Here is an 18,147-nt window from a genome sequence, read left to right as displayed (position 1 = left end):
TCCGCATGCCAACTTGCCCCCTAGTCGGGAGCGGTGTCTAGTTGAGATGGGAATCCGGCGCCAGCTGAACCCACCCCCAAATCCCCATGCATGCCCAGCGTAGAGGACCGTTCTAGCACCCGTGCAAAAGTCACGTTGAGGAAGAGTCGTCGGGGGCCAACGGGCTCCGGGACCACAAGAAGACCAGAACGTCACCACACGCCGGCCGGACGGGCCGGTACAGCCGACCCAGTAAGCGGTCGGTACTCTGCTCCGAAGACCCCGTCGCTGAACGGGGATCAGCTTCCAGATGCACTAAAACACTATTGACACTGTAGCCCCGCAGCTACTCACGAAAACATTATCGTTTGCTCCTAATTTTGTGCCCCACTTCTCCATTTGTTGTGTGCCGACGGCAGAATGTAATGTGTTTCATGTTGAATTCTTAATATCACTGTGTCCTAGTCAATGTCCCGTGATGGCTCCCCATTCCTCGGTCAATTCCCTGGTCCTTTTCACCGGTCCTTTCCCCGGTCCTTTCCCCGGTCCTTTCCCAGGTCCCGTTCTTGTTGATTCCCCTACGCATGGAGGAGTAGCATGGTTGAGCTTGACAGCAGCCCCGCCCTGAGTGCGAGTGGTTCAGTGCACTCCAATACGAAGCTGCTGTCAAGGCTGCTGTATACCCCCTCTCCCGCGCGCCTCGTCCCTGCCTGTTTTCTTCAACCCCTCCGCAGCTCCACGGTTCCGCCCGTGCACGGGGTCCATCCCTGACTTCTGTTCATTCCTGACCTCTATCGTCTCAGCTTTTCTTCACTGTGCGCGGGTTAGCTGGACCATGGACTGTGGAAGGAGTTGCAGCGGGCTTTGCACCCCTGACAACTCTGCGTGACTGAAAATGCGGCATCCCCGGCAAATCCTCGTCACCGGCTCTGCGCATCTGCAAAAAGGAAGATTTGATCGGGGTATCCTTCATCCTCGTCAGATCGCCGAAAATCTCCTAAATGACCATGACATTCCCTCACTTTCCACAAAATATATATGTCACTATGGTAGAGTTTGCCTCTCCTCAGACACCGCTTGTTTTGTTCAAAAGCGTGCGTGAACCCCCCCCTCCGTTTGTCTGGAAAATGGCCAAAATGGCCGTTTAATGTCTGGAGACATTAAGATAGGAGCCCTGTTCGTTGGGATCAGGCTTGGCCATCTAGCGTTCCAAGCTAGCAAAGCTTCGCATGTTGGTCAGTCAATGCGCACCCACGCACCACGCACCCGGCATACATGCAGGCTTCACTCCGAACGTGTTGGTCAGTAACAGTCCCATCCCCACACTTGCCGAGTTGCTTGCCGGGATTGATGATGCGAGGGTCAGTGCGTTACGCGGGATCGCTTGGAAGATCGAATACGGTAGGTGGCGCAGACTTGCTTGAGCCTCCAGGGGTATCCAGGGGTATCCCTGTTCCCCCACACCAACGGGCGTTGCTTGGGCCGCTGCCCCGCAGCGCTCTGGCTATGCCAGCTGCGCACTTGGTTGTCTGCTACCCCAAGTACCGTACGTCTTTGTCAGGATCTCAGTCATCATTTGTTCAAGTCAACTCCCACACATGAACTCTGCACGGGACATTCGGCTGCGCTCTCAAGGCCCCCGGCTTTTCGCAAATGCAACGCACGCACACACGAGTCAGTACGCCAAAACCGTCCACACACACGCTACGCCGCCCTCCCTTTCTCGGGCTTCCCAATGAAGTATCCCCCGCGCCACTACCGAAGCCCCGCGCCCCCACGTCCCCCGCACCACACCCAACCCCAGCACTCCGGGCCCCCTAGCTCCGCCCCCAGAAGCCACCAAGCAACGAGTCCTTTTCCGTCGCGCCCGGCGCCGCCGCCGCCACGCCGCCGCCACCGCCGCGACCCGCCGCTCCCGCTCCACCTGAGCCCGCCGCTCCCCCCGCCACGTGGAGGTCGGCAAAGATTCCGTCCAGCCCCGACTTGCCGCCGCCACCACCACCTGGCGCCATGTGGGTGTCGTACTCGGGCGTGGGGCTCTTGTCGTACTGTCCGTGTCGGCGGGGCCAATGGAAGGGGAGTGGGCCGGGGTGGACAGGGGTGAGCACTGACTAAGGGGGATTGTAAATACCGTACCAGCCCAAACTAAACCAAACCAAGAGGGGGGGAGCGAAGCGGCTGAACTGCGCCCGTGTGCTGCATATATACGGTACACAGGCACTCACGACCTGTTGGGCGACCTATGCGCACTGGCATGCGCGACTAGAGACGACGCACCCGTGCCGCCAGCAGTGACGTCGTCGCGCCGCCGTCCAGCAAGCTCGGCCCGCCGCCCCCCGCCGCGCCGCCGTCGCCGCCCGCCGGCACACCCGTGCCGCGTCCCAGCCAGCGCGCCGCCGCCGCCGCTGCGGTGGCGGACTGGTAGCGGGTGGCGGCGGGCGGCTGTGCCGCACCGCCGGCGGCGCCCGCCGAAGGCAAAGTCGCCGAGCGCTGCGGCGGCGGCACCGGCGCGGGTGCGGGCGCGGACTTCCTGAAGAGCCCGAAGAAGCCCTTCTTCTGTTGCGTGGTGCGGCCTGGCAGGAAACCATGGGTGGCGGTTGCGAAGTTAGAGCAGTAGGGATGGGCGTCTGAAAGGGTCGCACGTGTCACGTCGTCTAGGAAAGCGCAGAAAGCTACGCGACCGACGCGCGTGCTGTTCCGTCCCCGTTGCAGTGTTGCTCCAATCCCCACATCCCCGCCCCTCCTGCCGTCTCAGCCCCGCGCCCCTCCACCCCGTTCTGCCCGGGTGCCGTACTCACTGCGCGGCCCGCCCACAATGTCCGGGAAGTCCAGGTCGAAGAAGGCCGTGGTCAGAACCTGGACCGCAGCAGCAGCAGCAGCAGCAGCAGCAGCAGCAGCAGCAGCAGCAGCAGCAGCAGCAGCAGCAGCAGCAGCAGCAGCAGCAGCGACACAGGCACAGGCACAGACAGCGCAAGAGGACACCAGGAGGCCGAGAGGTCAGCAGGTCCGTGCATAGGAAGAGGAGGTGCGCGGGTCTTCCTTTGCTTGGAAGGGGCGACCCGGCTACACGGACAAGACTGGGCGGCACTAGGCCTCATCTTCAACGCTTGCACCCGACCGCCGCGTCCTCCACCGGCCACGCATCTCCGCGTGCCCTCTTGCTGGCCCGCCGGCCCTTCTCCCACCGGCCTGCCCGCCGGGCCTTTTCCCACCCGCCCACGCTATCTCTCTCACCTGGCCGACCGCGAAGCCCTTGCCCACCGCCTCCCGCTCCCGCGCGATGAGCTGCCGGCCCTTCTCCGTGTAGGCGTCCTCCACGTCGTCGTCGTTGGAGAACTTGTACTTGGACGACACGCAGCTGCACGGATATGATGTGTGTGTGTGTGTGTGTGTGTGTGTGTGAAACCGAAGGCCGCCCGCAGAGAGAGAGAGAGTGTGTGTGTGCGAGGGTAGACATTATCAGTGTGTGTGTATGTGTGTGAGAGAGACGGGTAGCCGTTCATGTGAAAGAACGGAGTGATTAAAGGACAAGTATGAAGGGGGGGCGGGGAGGGCAGGGGATTGCAAGTAACGCGCAGCAGCGAGACCAGGGGCGGGGGTGCCATGGCGGGCGTGGTCAAGGCTGTGGAGGGCACCTCGCCGCTGGCAGCCCGCCCGCTACCCCGTTTCCCCTCTCTCCCTCCAGGCCACCTGCCGCCACACCTGACACCACACCTGACACCCCGCGCCTGCCACCAGCCCACTCACATGCCCATGATGCGGTCCCACAGGTTTAGCAGCGTGATGCCGCACTCCACCACCAGGATGAGGGGCAGGTAGGTGTTGAGGTGCTGGCGCAGGAAGGCCGGCACGTCCATGCTGCCCATCTTGTCCTCAAACACAGTGGTGCCGGCTGGAAGGGGGGGACGGGAGGCGGGGGTTACATTCATGATTAGTTAAGGAAGTGGTAGACGGTAGACCATCTTGAGGGGCGGGTGGGGTTGTAACAACCAAACCAAGAGGGGGTGTTGTTACACTCATGATTGGGGGTGGGGTCCCATGCACAACAAGGTACAAACAAGGCCACCTTGGAACGGCGTAGAATAGAGGATTGCATAGAGACGGGCGGGGTTTGGGGGCTGCAGGAACGAGAGGGCAAGTGGAGCACGATAGGAGGCTGATACGGAGGGAGGGGAAGATGGAGGGGCGGACTTGAAGCAGTGGCAGTGTGCGCTGCACTTTGTGTCCGCCCCTGGCACGAAACCCGCGACCTCTTGCCCACGCCAGTCCCCACCCCGTCCCGCCACGCCGTCCCGCCGCGTGTCGGCCACTCACTCTTGCCGTGTGAGCCGGTCATGCGGATCATGTGGTAGAAGTTCCAGCAGGTGGGCGCGGCGAAGCGGCACATGAGCGTGCCGTTCTGGGAGGGGGGGCACAGGTAGCGGCAGAGGCGCAGGGCGCAGAGAGTCAGCGGCAGGGGCGCAGGGCGCAACGGCAAGGCGCCGCGAGCACAGCTAGGTTTGCTTGGCAATGGCGGCGCCCTGGGACACATGCACTGGAGAGCAAAAGCGGCATGACAATGCAAGGTGCATGGAAAAAGACAGCAGCTAGCGGGCACCCGCGCACACGGCAAGCTTATGCCCGCGTGGCGGCCCCGTGCTGCCGCCCCTTGGCCCCCGCGGTTTATTCTGAGCTGGTATTTACAACCCCACCGCAGCCTCCGGCTCCGCCCGCGCCCCGCCCGTCGATCCCATCGCCCCGCTTGCGGCCAGCACCCCGATACCAGTCCCTCGTCCGCGCCGCACCTGCATGAGCGCGCTGCCGATTGTGGCGCGCGGGATGAGTTTGTTGTAGTCGAAGGCAGTGATGGAGAACAGCGCGGCGTAGGTGCAGGCGCAGATGTAGGCCTATGGTGTGTGTGGTGTGGGTGTGTGAGGGAGGGAGGGTGGGGCCGTGCGTGTGTGGGTGTGCGGGCGGGCGTGTGCGGGTAGGTGGGTGGGGAATGGGGACGTGTGTGTAACGTGCAGAGCGGCAGTAGCAGCGGGGAGCGTGTTGGAGCGAGTTCGGCGCACAGCCGTATACACCTGGGAGTGAGTCGGACACGCAAAGACAGGAGGTGCAAGGGGGTAAAGCGGCGCAGTGACGTGCGTAACAAGCTTCTGAGGTTGAGAGATTCTGCCTTGCGTGTGCATGAAGCTCACAACAATGCTAACAGGAGAGACGAGGAGCCCTTGCGGCTCGGTTAGTCTCGTTACAGGTTCAGGAATGCACACTTCCAACCCTGTAACACATCATCATCACGTGCGAGACCTTGCGAAACCCCGGGACCCCGGCCGCCGCCCCCAAGCGCCCACCCTGCTACCATTCCCACTCCACAACCTGCCCAAGTCCACCACAACCAACCCCCCCCCCCCCAGCCGCCAGCCCCAACGCCCGCGTGCGCCTCCGCCTCCCGGTTTCCGAAAATGACTCTCACCCACGCCCCCTGCCCTAACCTCCCCCCAGCCCCAACCCGCCTCACCAGCGGCAGCAGCGTGAGCAGCTGCACCCCGAACTCGGCATTGTCGGTTCCCTTGATCAGCAGCGACAGCGGCGAGATGTCCACTGGCGACACGATGGTGGCCTCCGCCCACACGATGAGCACAGACAGCATGGCGAACACCACCGCCAGCACCTGCGTGGCATGTGTGTGTGTGTGTGTGTGTGTGTGTGTGTCCAAAAACGAAATGAAACCGAGGAAAGCCCCGCTTAAGGGGTGTATGTGTGTGTGTCCTCACACAGGTGCAGCGGCGGCGTGCAGGAGGCGTGGCTGCTCGTTGCAGCAGCTCAAGATGTTTGTTAATGTGATGGGGAATGGAGGAAAGGAGGAAAGGAGGAAAAAGGCTGCTTGATTGTGCCGCTGTATTAACCCAGCTCTCCCCCCAGCCTCCTCACACCACACTTTGACCTGACCTTCATTTTGATGGACTTGGATCTGGTATCCCCACAGCCTCCTTATGAGCCCCTCCTCCCCGCTCTCACCCGGTGCCAGTGCGCCCTCAGCGCGCACTTGTAGTACCACACCGCCTTCTTGATGGGCGAGCGGGTGGGCACCCGCGGCGTGTAGTCGTTCAGCTGCCTGCGGAGTGCGGGCGACGACACGCCACGCCACGACACGTCAGGGGGCCAGGGGGTTGCAAGGTTTAACACCAGGAACAGGATACCAGCGTTGGAGGCAGGGGGCGGGGTGCACAGGTGAGAGGGAGGCAGCGGCCACAGGTGGTGTGCAGGCGGGAGAGGGAGTGTGTGTATGTCAGGGGTCGTGTCGCGTGCGTGAGGGATTATTGCCGTAAGCGTGGTGACGCAGCAACAACCACCCATGCTGTGCCGCCTCCACCACGCGCGCCCACCACTCAAGCGCGCCAACCGCAACCATCCTGCGCACGCTCCCCTACTTCAGTCCCAGGTCCTCACAGCCCGCACCAAACTCCGCACCATCGCGATCACTCCCCACCAGACCACCACCGCCGCCCCACCTGCACTTGACAATGTCCTCCAGCTCGAACGCCTCCGCCATCACCTCCTCGTACTGCGCGCGGTCGCCTGGGCGGCAGCGAGGCAGCGGCCGGGGGGAAGGGGAAGACGTGGGGAGGATGATGTGGGGAGGGAGATGCACGGAGGGAGAAAATGTGTGAGGGGAACCACGTGTGGGCGGCCGTCTCCTGATGGTGATGGGACTGCATCGTTGGGGCTCGGGCATATACTACCTCCCACCGACCATGCCACCACCTCCCGCCTAGCTCCCGTCTACTGCCCCTCCCCTCCCCTCCCCTCCCCTCCCCTCCCCTCCCCTCCCCTCCCCTCCCCTCCCCTCCCCTCCCCTCCCCTCCCCGCTCCCCCCAAACCCCCACCGTTGTAGGTGCTGATGGCGAAGAACATGCGGCGCCTTAGTGCGGCCAGGCCCGACACGTCGTAGTTGTACTCCAGGTCCTCCGCCGCGATGGACTCGATGTCAATGCCGGGGCGGCCGGCGGCGGCGGCGCGCGCCGCCAGGTCCGAGGGCTTGATGGGCGACTCCTGCGCGCGTGTGTGTGTGTGTGTGTGTGTGTGTGTGTGTGTGTGTGTTAAAGAGCACACGGAAAACATTACGCGTGTGTGTGTGTGTGTGTGGAGGTGGGTGGGTTACATACGTGGTTAGTAGACGAGTAAAGTTGTAGCCAGGTTTAGCCAGTGGAGGTGTGTGCAGGGATGGGGTGGGTGGGAGAGGAGAGCGGGTGTGGTGGAGGAGGGAGGGTGTGGGCGGAGGGGAGGCGGAAGGGGGCTGCTGGAACTGTAATGTAGGCGTGGCAGTGCAGAGCGGTGGGGCGGCCTGCTTTGGCTTTGGCTGATCTGCACTCGATCCCGCACATCCATGCCTAACCCCGCGCCCCCGCCCTCTCTGTCTCTATTCATTGGGGTTGGATTCTAACTGCACCACACATACATCCCCTCTCGGTCTACATCTCGTCTACCATACACACGCAAACACACTCCGTCTTGCCACACATACACTTCACGCATACACACACACTCCCCCGGCCACCCTAATTCCCCTGCTTGTGCCCTGTTGATAATGTTTCCCCTGCTTTCATCCTGCAACCTTGCAACCGGTTTAGTTTGGGCTGGAATCTGCAACCCCCTCTCCCGCCCTCCCCTCCCCGCACCTTCTCCAGGTGCTCCACGATGATGTCCATGTACTTGCGCAGCGGGTCGTGGCGGCGGATCTGGCGCTCGTTGGCTGCGATGATGGTCACCACCGTCTCCAGCTCCGAGGTCGCCTTCATCACCTTCTCCGCGTACTTGCCAGCGCTGCGAGGGAGGGGGAGCGGAGGTTGCGCGGGGCCGGCGGAGGTCGCGAGGATGGAAACCCCCTAAAAAGTGTGCTGGGCTGCACTGCAAGCCGGGTTGGCGGAGAGGGCTGGCGGAGCGCCGTGCCCGCAGCCAGGCCGGGCGGGCCACAGCGGATGTAGTCCTCCCTCGCCACGCAGCTCGCAGCTTCGTCCTCGCGGGCCGGCCTCACCGGCTTTCAGGGAGTTCTCACCGGCTCACGGTCTCCCACTGCCCGTGCTTGCCCTCATACCGGCACCGACACGCTCTTCCGCCCACCGTCACTACACCGTCGCCGCACCGTATGCTGTTCACACGCGCACATGTACACACATACATACACATGGCTTTGCGCTATGTTTTCTTTGTGCTTTCACATACATACACACACCTCTCCGGTCCTGCAGGGGCCACCACTCACCGGTGTGCGCACCACTTGAGCTGCCGCTCCGGGTCGGCCTTCCACATGTTGCGAGGGATTTCCACCTGGTGGCGCAGGAGGAAGGGAGGAGGAGCAGTTACATTCATGGTTAAATCAGAAGCGAAGGCGTAGCCAGGAACAGTAGTACAGCAGGCGCGATGGGGTGGGGAGGAGGAGGGGCGCAGCAGCGGCAGCGCCGTGCCAGTTACAGATATGCCCTTCGCCCGGCACCGCATCAAGACGCCAAGTCTGAACCCCGCGGTGCCTGACACAGGCCGCCCCCACCGACCTGTCAGTTCAGGTCACTCCCCGGGTCCTGTTGCCATGAACGTAAGCGGTACCCTGCTGTGCTGCTGCTGCATGTCACACAACACAGCACCCACCGACCCAAGCCACTGCCTCCGGCCATGCGACTCACCAGTCCGTACCCCAACAGGATGATGCTGGCAATGAGACCTGCAGCAGGAACATAATACACACAGCCCCCACATTGCATGCACTGTCTCGGACTCTTGGCACTTTGTTTTTCCTTGTGCTCTTTAACACACAGCCCCCACATTCGGGTGTCAGCTGGCGTTGTCCCTTCCACCCCACACAGGCTGCCTGCGGCGCGGAATTGCCATTCGCCATGCAGTCCCGCCGCAGCCCCGAGCCCACCGCGGCCCGCGGCTTTCCACCCCCGGCTGGCACCCATATGCGCTCCTCCGGCGCTCGCTCTCCCTCTCTTCCTTCACCCCGGCACAGCGACTCCGCACTCGATTGCAACACATGCCCCTGTGCCGCCACCCCCGCCCCCACCCCCGCTCCGTCTTCCATAGGCGGCTACCCACCCATCCACCCGCCCGCCCGCCCCTCTTCAGCGCGCGAGGCCCCCTCCGCCGCGTGTCTCACCGAAGGCGTTTGACAGGCCAATGCCCAAACCCATCAGTCCGTCCACAGTCATCTTCTTGGAGATGAGCAGCGCAGCAATGCCTGGGCGGGTGGCAGTGTAGTGGTGGTGGCGGTGGCGGTGGTGGTGGTGGTGGTGGTGGCAGGGCATCAGCGAGTGACGAGGCAGGCATTAGCAGCACTTGCCAAGATGACAGCAGGCGCCCGCGGCGGGGTAAACGGCCGGATGCCCGCGGCGCGGCGTGTTGCGGGCACAGGCACCCAGGGCACCCTGGAGTGCCAGCCACCCAACCACCCACCCACCCCCCCTCCCCGCCTGTTTACCGCGCACCTTCGCTCCGCCCAGCCTCCTGCTCTAACTCCACCCGGCAACCCCATTCGCGTGCACTCTGCCCGGCCATCCCCCTGTCCTCACTCCACCCGCCCCTCCCCCCCTGCTCACCCACGACGCCCACAGCTGCCACGGAGCCGTACAGGATTGCGTTCTCCTTCAAACTGGTGATGGACCTGTGTGTGGTCGCAGGTGCACGAATCGCGTGCGTTCAAGAATCCTTTGGTTGCCACATGGCTACCACCGGGGTGTGGCCCATCCATAAGCAGCCCACCCGTAAGCAGCCCAGCCCACTGAGCCCGTGCACCACGTGGCGTCCCAGCAGCATTTGCTACTGCTGCGCGCCGGTGCCTTTCGCAAAGCCACAGAGCCACCCCAACCCCCACATCATTTACTTCAACGTACTTGTTCTTCACAGTGAAGTCACCGGCGTCAGCGTAGTATTGGAAGAAGGGCAGAATCAGCCAGGTCAGCGCCTGGGTCGACCTGCACCATCGGCGCATACACATGAGCATAAGCTCAGCACCACGCCTTCACGCTCCCACAAGCTGTACCGGCCTCTGAGCGCGCCCCTCAGTCGATACGAGAATTGCGTCCAGCAGACCGCCCGGAGCCCGAGCTAAAGTGCCGACCCGTCATCGTGTGCCTTTGACAGTGTCCCATGTTCACGACCTCCACGCAGGCCAGCACATGCCACCCCTTCGTGCGCACCAGAAGGCAACGTCCCACATGACGCCTAACTCCGACGGCTTGTGGGAGTTAAGCGTTGAGTAGACGTCCAGTGGCACGATGGCTACCACAGCCATCGCGGTGAGCCAAGCATAGGAAGTCGCACCCTTAACGGTCAGGGTCACGGAGTTTGCGCAGTACCTCCGGAGCCTGTCACACAAGCGATTCGGTTAGGCGGACTCAACCAGATGCGACAAATTGACTGAAGTTGAATTCAACCTTGCCGGCCTCGCACTTACAGTACAAGAATTGCTCCGAAGATAAGAATCATCGAGAAAACGAAGAAGCCCCACATCTTTGCCGCTCAGTCGTTGGCCACCGCAGCTGCTTTCACCCGACTCCGCTGCAGCTGAACCGGTGCTACGCCGGGGACGTTTGATAGCGCCCCTCAAAAATGCAAGCAAGTGGTCATATTAAAAATGTATTGCGGTGGTGAACCAAGTGTTCGTGGCACAGCTAAATGGAAAGCACTGGGAAGGGTCCTGCGTCACGCGTTGTTGAGCTTTGGTGGCCTGTCTGGCTTCGCTACGTCTAAAATTTCTGGAGGAGTCACGCAGGGACGTGGCAGGATTGCCGGATTGGGCCCCGACACGACTCTGCATGGAGCTGTCAGGGGGCCCCATCACCCATGCCGCCGGTGCGGAGGGGCGCAGCCACATGTTCGTGCTCCCCACAGGCCTGTTCCACCGCCGTGAAGCAGCAGCCATATAGCAGTATGGTAAGGGCACTGCGGGCGCACTGATGTCTGGCAGACTGGCACGCAGCGCTGGCAAACATCGGCCACCCCTCACCCTCCTCTGCGCTCACCCGTGTCGGCCCCCGTTGTGGGCGCAGGGTGGGCGCGTGCACTTCGTGGGCACGCTGGTTGCGGAGGCCGTGGCGCGAGCGCTACGACGAAAGCCATGGCCTCGGAATTGTGCCATATGCCTACGCACGATTCGCGAAGCCTTCTCAACGGCCCGGTGCATTCTGCACGCCTTGTGGGACTCTGGGCCTGGTAGGCTGGGATTCAAGCCATCACACTCGGGATTCTAGCCATTTCGCTCGGGACTACGGTATGCTTCTCACCACCCTCTACTCTTGCTTGTGCTGGGAATCCAGCCCCTGCATCCTGCACTTGGGCCCGGGATGCACACAGGCAGCTCCACTGGGATGTAGGATGGCGAGCCGATACGCCGTGTGTGCGCTTGTTTGTGAGGCCAAAGCCTGGACCCAGCAACCATGCAAACTCACAGTTCGGAATCTTCGGATGGGCACTCGCATCACACAGCCTGGACCCAGTAGGGCACCAGCTGATTCTCGATCACGGCTATCCGAGCTTCAGCTTGGTCCGCTGGCGCTAGCCCGCACGCAGGCGCGGAGGCGCGGCAGCAAGGCGGTGAAGTAGCGGGATCGTCAGTAGCGTGGACGGTGCAGCTCACGCGGCGTGCCCAGGGCCGCGCGCCGGCGCCGTGGCGAGAGCCGAGTGCCGGGCAGCTCTTGCCGACATAACGTTGAGACGGTGTCGTTGCTAGCGTAATACCTGATTGGAGGGTTGGAATTTCGGGCATTGGCGTTTTTCTTGTGGTCAGGACAACCACGTTCCCGGAACTGTTGTGGTTCCCAGGCAGGCCCTTGAAATGCGTAGATGCGAAGGCCGTCCCAGCACTGCTGCATGCCTGGGCGGGGCAACCGGATGGCTGGGGCTGCATGCTGGATGCCAACGCTGGATGAACTGCTGCCCGATGCGCCGGATGGCCCGCCCAGGCCCGCCCAGCCCCCGCCCGGCCCACCCTCTGGCTGATGCCGCGTGGGCGCATACGGTAGCCTTCCGACGGTCCCTTTGGAATGTTTGGATTCCTTCTTGTCAGGTCGCAGCATGGCCTTGCCTTTGCATCCTGCTCACCGCCATCTGTCCTTCTGCAGGGGGACAGGTGCGCACGCCTGTCTTGTGCCCAGGGTCCCGCAGAGCCAGGCAGAGCGTGCTGGCGGTGTCAGAGCGGTGGTGGAGTAGGCGGTCATACCAGGAGTTGTGAGCACAACACAGCAGTGTGCGGGGTTAGCAGTGCAGGACTACCAGCAAAATGTGATCTTGCACCTGGGTGCGGACAGGGTAAAGGGGCTGGTTGGCGTAATCCCCTAGCACCGGTATGCAGCGTATTCCCTGACCCCAACAATCACTTTGCGACATCAAAGCATGAGTGCGCGGCAGGTATAACGCCGGAGTTACTGTACCGAGACGTCGACGACTTGCTGGCAGGCTGGTCAGCGGGAGGGTGGGAAACAAAGTGCCATGCCCCATGCCCCGAAATCCCCCGGGACCCCCCTTGAGGGGACGACTGACACCCCCACGGACAAAAACTTGTTGTTTAGGGATAAAAACCCCTCCATTTCATGCCAAAGTGTTGCCAATTGACTCCTCTTGATGAGCTATATCACTCCGTGCCATCAGCGGTCCTGTTCTGAGACATCGGTCACAGGTGGGATCCTATCCATCGAAGTATGGAAATTCCCTCGACCCAGCCCACCCCGCGCTCAACTCTCTGCTGCGTGACGGTTGGACAATGTGCACCGGCAGCCTTAATAGACGTGAATGCATGCGTACCAGCGCTTGAGAGCCCAGCCGTGTCAGTGCGCATGTGTTGATTGAGGAGACATGTGCCGACACGTCCACGCCCGGACGCGCAACTTAGCCCTCCCACGCTTTGTTTGTGCTTACTACGACATAACGTGCACATATGAGCCTCGTGCTGCTGCGTTTGGCCCCTAGTCTTGCCTGCGGGGCGCTCCGCCAGGATGGCCGACCCCCCAACTTTGACGGCCCAGAATTCCTCACCAGACACCCCCTGAAAAACTAAAAGCACGTGCATAATGCTCTCCTAAATCTCTGTAATTTTGAGCATGGGGTAAGAATCTGAGCTTTCTAAGCCCCCTGGGCTGGTAGTTTGCTGACTCGCTTTCCGCACCTGGATGGGAGATTGGAGGCTGCTGGACGCCTGGACTAGCCTCGGCCCAGCCTCCATGTCCAGCAACAATTTCCAAACCTACACAGCGGACATGCGCCATCATATTTCCATGCGTCGAATCCTCAGCAAGTCAAGTGAGAAGTCAAGTAGATGAGTACGCGAAGTGCTTTCGAAACGCGAAGTAGAGCTGGGGCGTGGCAACCAACGGCGTTAGCTCACTGACAGGCCCCGCGCCAGGGTGCTGCCAGCCACCTTGCCAGCTGCCTTGAACCATGCCACAGCCAGCAGGCCTTTACCGGTGTATCGCGCCAACCAGTCATATCATGGCGGTCACAACCGCCGGTGCAGACCGGACATTCCAGCCCCATGCGTGCCATGTGTGCGCCGTGCAGTTTGCGACCGGCGACCGTTCGGGACATCGGCCGACTCGAAAGGATGATAACTTGCAACGCGGGCCCATCGCCCCATGCGAATAGTGCCGGGGTCCATGATTGTCAACATGCGTTGCACGCCTTGCAACGGAATGGCCGTAGCGAAGAGGGAGGTGCTACAAGCGCCGGCCAGAGTAGCGGGTACTGGTGAAAGACCTCGATGACCTAATGCGAGAGAACGCAACGCAACCCCGACAAACAGCATCTTGTCCGCCGCCTACATGCGGCGTCACCCGCCGCCGTCATCGTCCGCTGCGCTCCCCACGCCGCCACGCGGCCGGCACGTTGTGCGTCCGACACGCGTCGCAGCTCTGAGGGCGCGTGCTCTGACTTGACCGCGCCCATCGTCTGAATATTGAAGGACAGGAGGGATGCGAATTCCATAAGTGCAGACGCAGGGCGTGGCACTTGTTGAGCCCACCAACATCCAAAGAGTCCAAGCGTCAGGGCAGGGGCGTCTCGGACTGTGCCCCACAGCTCCTTGAGTATCCCAGCACCACCTGCCGCAGATCACTGCATTCCAGTTCCAACGCGGACTCAGGTTGGGTGTAAAGCCATCCAGCAGCCGCGCGGACTCCGACAGTCGTGTCGGGGTGAGCCCCACAGGTAAGCCCCTGCTGACACGATAACCACCTGTGTGACGGAGACTAGCGGGAAAGGCGAGAAAATATCGGTATAACGCTTTGTAGCTAATGATTCTAAGCAAGCTCACGCGCTCGTCGCTAGCGTTGGGCATTTTTCCTTGGCGGCCAGGTTCCTGCAGAGTGATATGACTGCGGTATAGATAGGTATTCTTATCAGCAATTGTTGGAGCAGGACCGCGGGGCCAGCGCTTGCCCGGGTGAGCGACGGCCCGCATGGGGACCGGCCCCAGGCGCCCTCTATGGCCGCCTTGGCGTGCACAAGACGTCTTCTTTCCGTTCCCTCCACGACCCAAACAACTTACATGCGCGCTCTGTAAACACAGTTTTGTGACTCTTGCCACATAGACTTGTCCGAGGTCCACGATTAGGTTGCGTAGCGCCCGGGGCCCGGAGCAGCTCCAGCCGCAGCGACCCGCTTGTCAGCAGCCCGGCTATGCAGACGAGGCTGTTCGGCAATACAAAATACTTCACCAGGGCACAGCTCGAAGCTCACAATCCCAGCCGAAAGGAAGGCATAGATGGCGCGACAGAGGCGCGGTGGAGGACAACCACCTCCCGGCTTGTTAAGACCTCCATCAAAACACTCAAGTTGTAAGTCGGCTGGGCTGGTTCGCCTCTTGCCGACGAGCCCCGATCTCAATCCTCTCTGTGGCCCTCGTGCCCCTGGCGCGTTGCTACCACCAGACCCGACTGGGTGTACGAGACGGCTATGAACTACATAAACCGCTTCTTCCTCACGCGGTCGATCGCGAAGAACGACCGGCACGTAAGTGGCGGGGGCTGCTGGGAGGCCTCGCGAAGCAGTCCCTGCTTTGGCGCCCAGCGCAGGAGTTGCCAGTGGCTCTGCCGCTTTGGTGTTCCTGTTGCCTATAACCAGGAGAGTAAGGCTGTTGCCTTCCGCTCCTCTGGCGCTCGCAGTGCGTGGTCGGTGGCGCCATTCTGCTGGCCTCGAAAGTCCAGGAGAGCCCGCGGCCTGTGCAGGACGTCGCGTACGTGCTCCTGCAGGCTAAGAATGCCAACAAGCAGCAGAAGCAGAAGCAGGCTCCCGACCAGGTCGGTGTTTGGCGCGTCCAGAAGCTAGGTTCCCGAAGATGCGTAGGGCGTGTGCTTAGCATGCCGCAAGAAATACCACCGTGTCAGCGGGCCGCATGGTCCCATACCGGTTTAGATTTTTGCGGGTTGCGGACGTTCCGTTGGGTAACGTTGGGTCTGGGCGATGCTGCGGCAGCGGGCTGTGGCCTTGCTCGCCGCGCTTGCCACTGACCCAACGGCGCGGCCTTCTCCTCGCCGTGTGTCATACAGACCACGCTGGAGCAGTTCAAGGACGCGGTGGTGCTGGCCGAGCAGGCCATGCTGTTTGCCGTGAACTTCAACCTAAATGTGGAGACGCACGTCAGCCTCGCGCGCGGTCTGCTCCAGCCCCTGGACCTGCTCATGGTGAAGAACCCGGCGCCCGAGCAGGCGGACAGCAACCAGCTAAAGATTGGCCTGTACTCGGCAGTGATGATTTTCCTGAACGACAGCGCGATGACGAACCTCTCGCTGCAGTACGCTAGCTCGCAGATCGCCCCGGTATCGTTGATTCTGGCCGCGAAGCGTATTTCTGCCACACCCCGGTTCGCTGGCAAGCCGCTGCCGGCGGAGCTGCAGAAGGTTCTGGCGCTTGCTAACGACCACGAGTGGCTGGCGCAGAAGGGGCTGACCGTGGAGCAGGTGGCAGGTGCGCAGGTCACAGTCTGGGAGGGTTTCCAAGCGGCCAGACTTTGGAAGGGATTCGGCGGGGCGAGGTTCTGTGGTTCGGGGTTGGCGTGTCTGGCATTTTCGTCAATCTACCAACCATGATTGTCCATGCACATGCTCGCTCTCGACGTGCAGACATCGAGTCGCAAATCAACGAGCTCTATGCCACCGCTCCGGCGCCGGCGGGCGCGCAGCAGCAACAGCAGGCGCCGGCGGCTGCTGCCACCGAGAAGCAGCAGGCGCAGCCCCAGGCCATGGCGGCCACTAGCCCTCCTGAGGAGGGCGAGGTGGCCGCTGTGGGCGGCAGCGGCCGGGCTGAGGCCTGCCCCTGCTCCCCCGATGACAACGGCTGCGTGTCGGTGGCGGGGGGCTCGCAGTGCCGCCCGGGGCAACCTAGCTCCTCAGTAGCTGCCGGCCCCACTGGCGGCATGGCAACCGCCGGCAACACCCCGGAGCAGCCGCAGCGCGAGTCGGTGCTCGCCTCCTGCCACAAGCGCAAGCGCGTCAGCGAGTGCGAGGACACGGACCAGCAGGCCACTTCGGAGCTGCACGCTGCGCCGGCGGAGCAGGAGCAGCTGCAGGCGCCGGCGGATGAGGGCGAGGGCGTGGGCCAGGCCCCATGCGGTGCCAGCGAGTGCGAGCGCCAGGCGCACGCCGCGGTGCGCGCCGCCGTGCTGGCGATGGAGGACTCGGCCAACGAGAACGGCGGCAGCCCCAACGGCCTGACTGCCGGCAATGCCTCGGGCAGCGGCTGCTGCGTCGCCGAGGGCCAGCCGGAGGTGTGCAGCCACCAGGAGGCTGCCGCGGCAGCAGCCGCGGTGTCGAGCCAGCGGGCGCAGAAGCGCGGTCGCGAGCCGGAGGAGGGCTGCTGCGTCGCCGACTGCGGTGAGGCCGACGCCGTCCATGCCGGCAAGGTGGCGCGCCTGGAGGCGGACATTGCTGCTTAGATTAAAACGAAGAGTAGAGTAATCAACCAATTTAAATAGGCAACGTTGTAGAGTCGGCGTAGGTGAGTCATTCCAGGCATTGGCATCCTGCAAGCGCAAGCGTTTGTTGTGCGCCCGTTTGCAAGCTACGTGCTCTGATGCGGACCGCCCCCCACTTGAGCAGTGTATTTAGAGTGAGCATGTACCAGCCCTCGGGCCGGCGCTGGGAGCTACCCAGTAGATGTGCTGGCCGTTGGGTTGTGTTGGGGTGGCTGGCATTTGCTTGAACGATTCCACTTCATGCTTGTGTCGTGGGTATCAATGGCGTGTGGACTTAAAGTGCCGCCAAAAAACACAAAAAAGATAGCGCGCATTTGATCGTATTACGGGCAAGCTCCTCGTGCCGTGCGCGCCCATGGGACCGCACCGGTTGCGGCACTGCGCCGGGCGTCGTCTCTGTGGGGCAGCACTGAGGGGCTAGTGTATTCTCTTCCTGGGACCGAAGTCTGGATCCCTACCGAAGCAGTGAAAGCGGCGAGTGGTAGTGGCGATGAGTCCGGATGTGACGTTGTGGTGTGCGTTGGTGCCACCGACGAGACTCCCAGAGCGCGGCTGGCGAGAGAACAGCCTGGCCACGCGTTCAATACCGTATTCTTTTCGCGTTTCGGGACCTTGAGAGGTGAGCGTGTGCGTTGGGACAAAACACAAAACAAAAAAATGCTGAGCGAATTACACGGGCACGAGTTCTTACTGGTCTTTAAGTGAGAGTGTTGGCGGACGCGCGGGGTACATCGATTCGTAGTGTCACAATGATTTGCGATCGGCGGTGCTGTGTATGAGGTGGAACGGATAGGGCGTGTGGGGGCTTCAACAAGTGCCTGGCCAGCGCCACGGTCCGAAGGGCCATGTGTGCAGTCGGAGCTTGATAGCGTGTGGCGTATCCATAACAAACCGGCTTTTCTGGGCTGCGTACGAAAGGTGGCTGGGAAAGTTGACAATTTTACCACGCAGTAATACATGCATGTGCGCGAGATGCGGTGGCGGAGGAGGCTGGAGGTTGTGCACGCAGACGCCCGCCACACCGCATGTAATCGTGGCTGATTCCATTGCTCTCCCCGACCCCTCCGTGCTCTTGGGCGGGATGGGAAACGCCATAGTGGCTCCAGGGAGTCAGGGATCACAGCGCGGGGCACGAGAGCAGGAAGGGGCACACACCATCAGTCAGGGGCGCCCAAGGAGGGGCAACTCAGGACAGCAGTGCTCCCCGCCCATGCCCGCGCATCGGCAAC

The 18,147-nt window shown here is 62.2% G+C and overlaps 2 protein-coding genes across 4 annotated transcripts; one reads left to right on the top strand and one right to left on the bottom strand.

Moving 5' to 3' along the window:
* Nucleotides 1–925: 925 nt before the first annotated feature.
* CHLRE_10g453100v5 (uncharacterized protein) lies at nt 926–10,698 on the bottom strand. Of its 2 annotated transcripts, none has more exons than XM_043066997.1 (19): nt 10,412–10,698; nt 10,155–10,322; nt 9,849–9,929; nt 9,555–9,619; nt 9,116–9,196; nt 8,643–8,680; nt 8,225–8,289; nt 7,641–7,785; nt 6,849–7,014; nt 6,474–6,540; nt 5,980–6,076; nt 5,480–5,632; nt 4,764–4,865; nt 4,294–4,378; nt 3,727–3,871; nt 3,214–3,337; nt 2,778–2,835; nt 2,257–2,552; nt 926–2,027 (listed from the first exon to the last, which is right to left on the bottom strand). In XM_043066997.1, the coding sequence occupies exons 1-19, from the start codon at nt 10,465–10,467 to the stop codon at nt 1,797–1,799; spliced, it is 2,223 nt and encodes a 740-aa protein (XP_042920395.1). In that variant the 5' UTR covers nt 10,468–10,698; the 3' UTR covers nt 926–1,796. The 2 variants fall into 2 exon arrangements, with proteins under 2 accessions (XP_042920395.1, XP_042920394.1); XM_043066998.1 differs by having other exon boundaries at nt 926–2,018.
* Nucleotides 10,699–14,257: 3,559 nt separating this feature from the next.
* On the top strand, nt 14,258–17,961 carry CHLRE_10g453050v5 (uncharacterized protein). Of its 2 annotated transcripts, none has more exons than XM_043066996.1 (5): nt 14,258–14,783; nt 14,877–14,958; nt 15,111–15,245; nt 15,495–15,912; nt 16,068–17,961. In XM_043066996.1, exons 1-5 carry the CDS (start codon nt 14,626–14,628, stop codon nt 16,877–16,879), a joined length of 1,605 nt encoding a protein of 534 aa, XP_042920393.1. In that variant the 5' UTR covers nt 14,258–14,625; the 3' UTR covers nt 16,880–17,961. The 2 variants fall into 2 exon arrangements, with proteins under 2 accessions (XP_042920393.1, XP_001698530.2); XM_001698478.2 differs by having other exon boundaries at nt 14,481–14,783.
* Nucleotides 17,962–18,147: the final 186 nt, after the last annotated feature.

Source organism: Chlamydomonas reinhardtii, chromosome 10 (genome assembly GCF_000002595.2).
Source record: "Chlamydomonas reinhardtii strain CC-503 cw92 mt+ chromosome 10, whole genome shotgun sequence".
Classification (NCBI taxonomy): Eukaryota; Viridiplantae; Chlorophyta; class Chlorophyceae; order Chlamydomonadales; family Chlamydomonadaceae; genus Chlamydomonas; species Chlamydomonas reinhardtii.
Note: the sequence above shows the minus strand (reverse complement) of the source record. Positions and strands in the feature narration are given on the sequence as shown.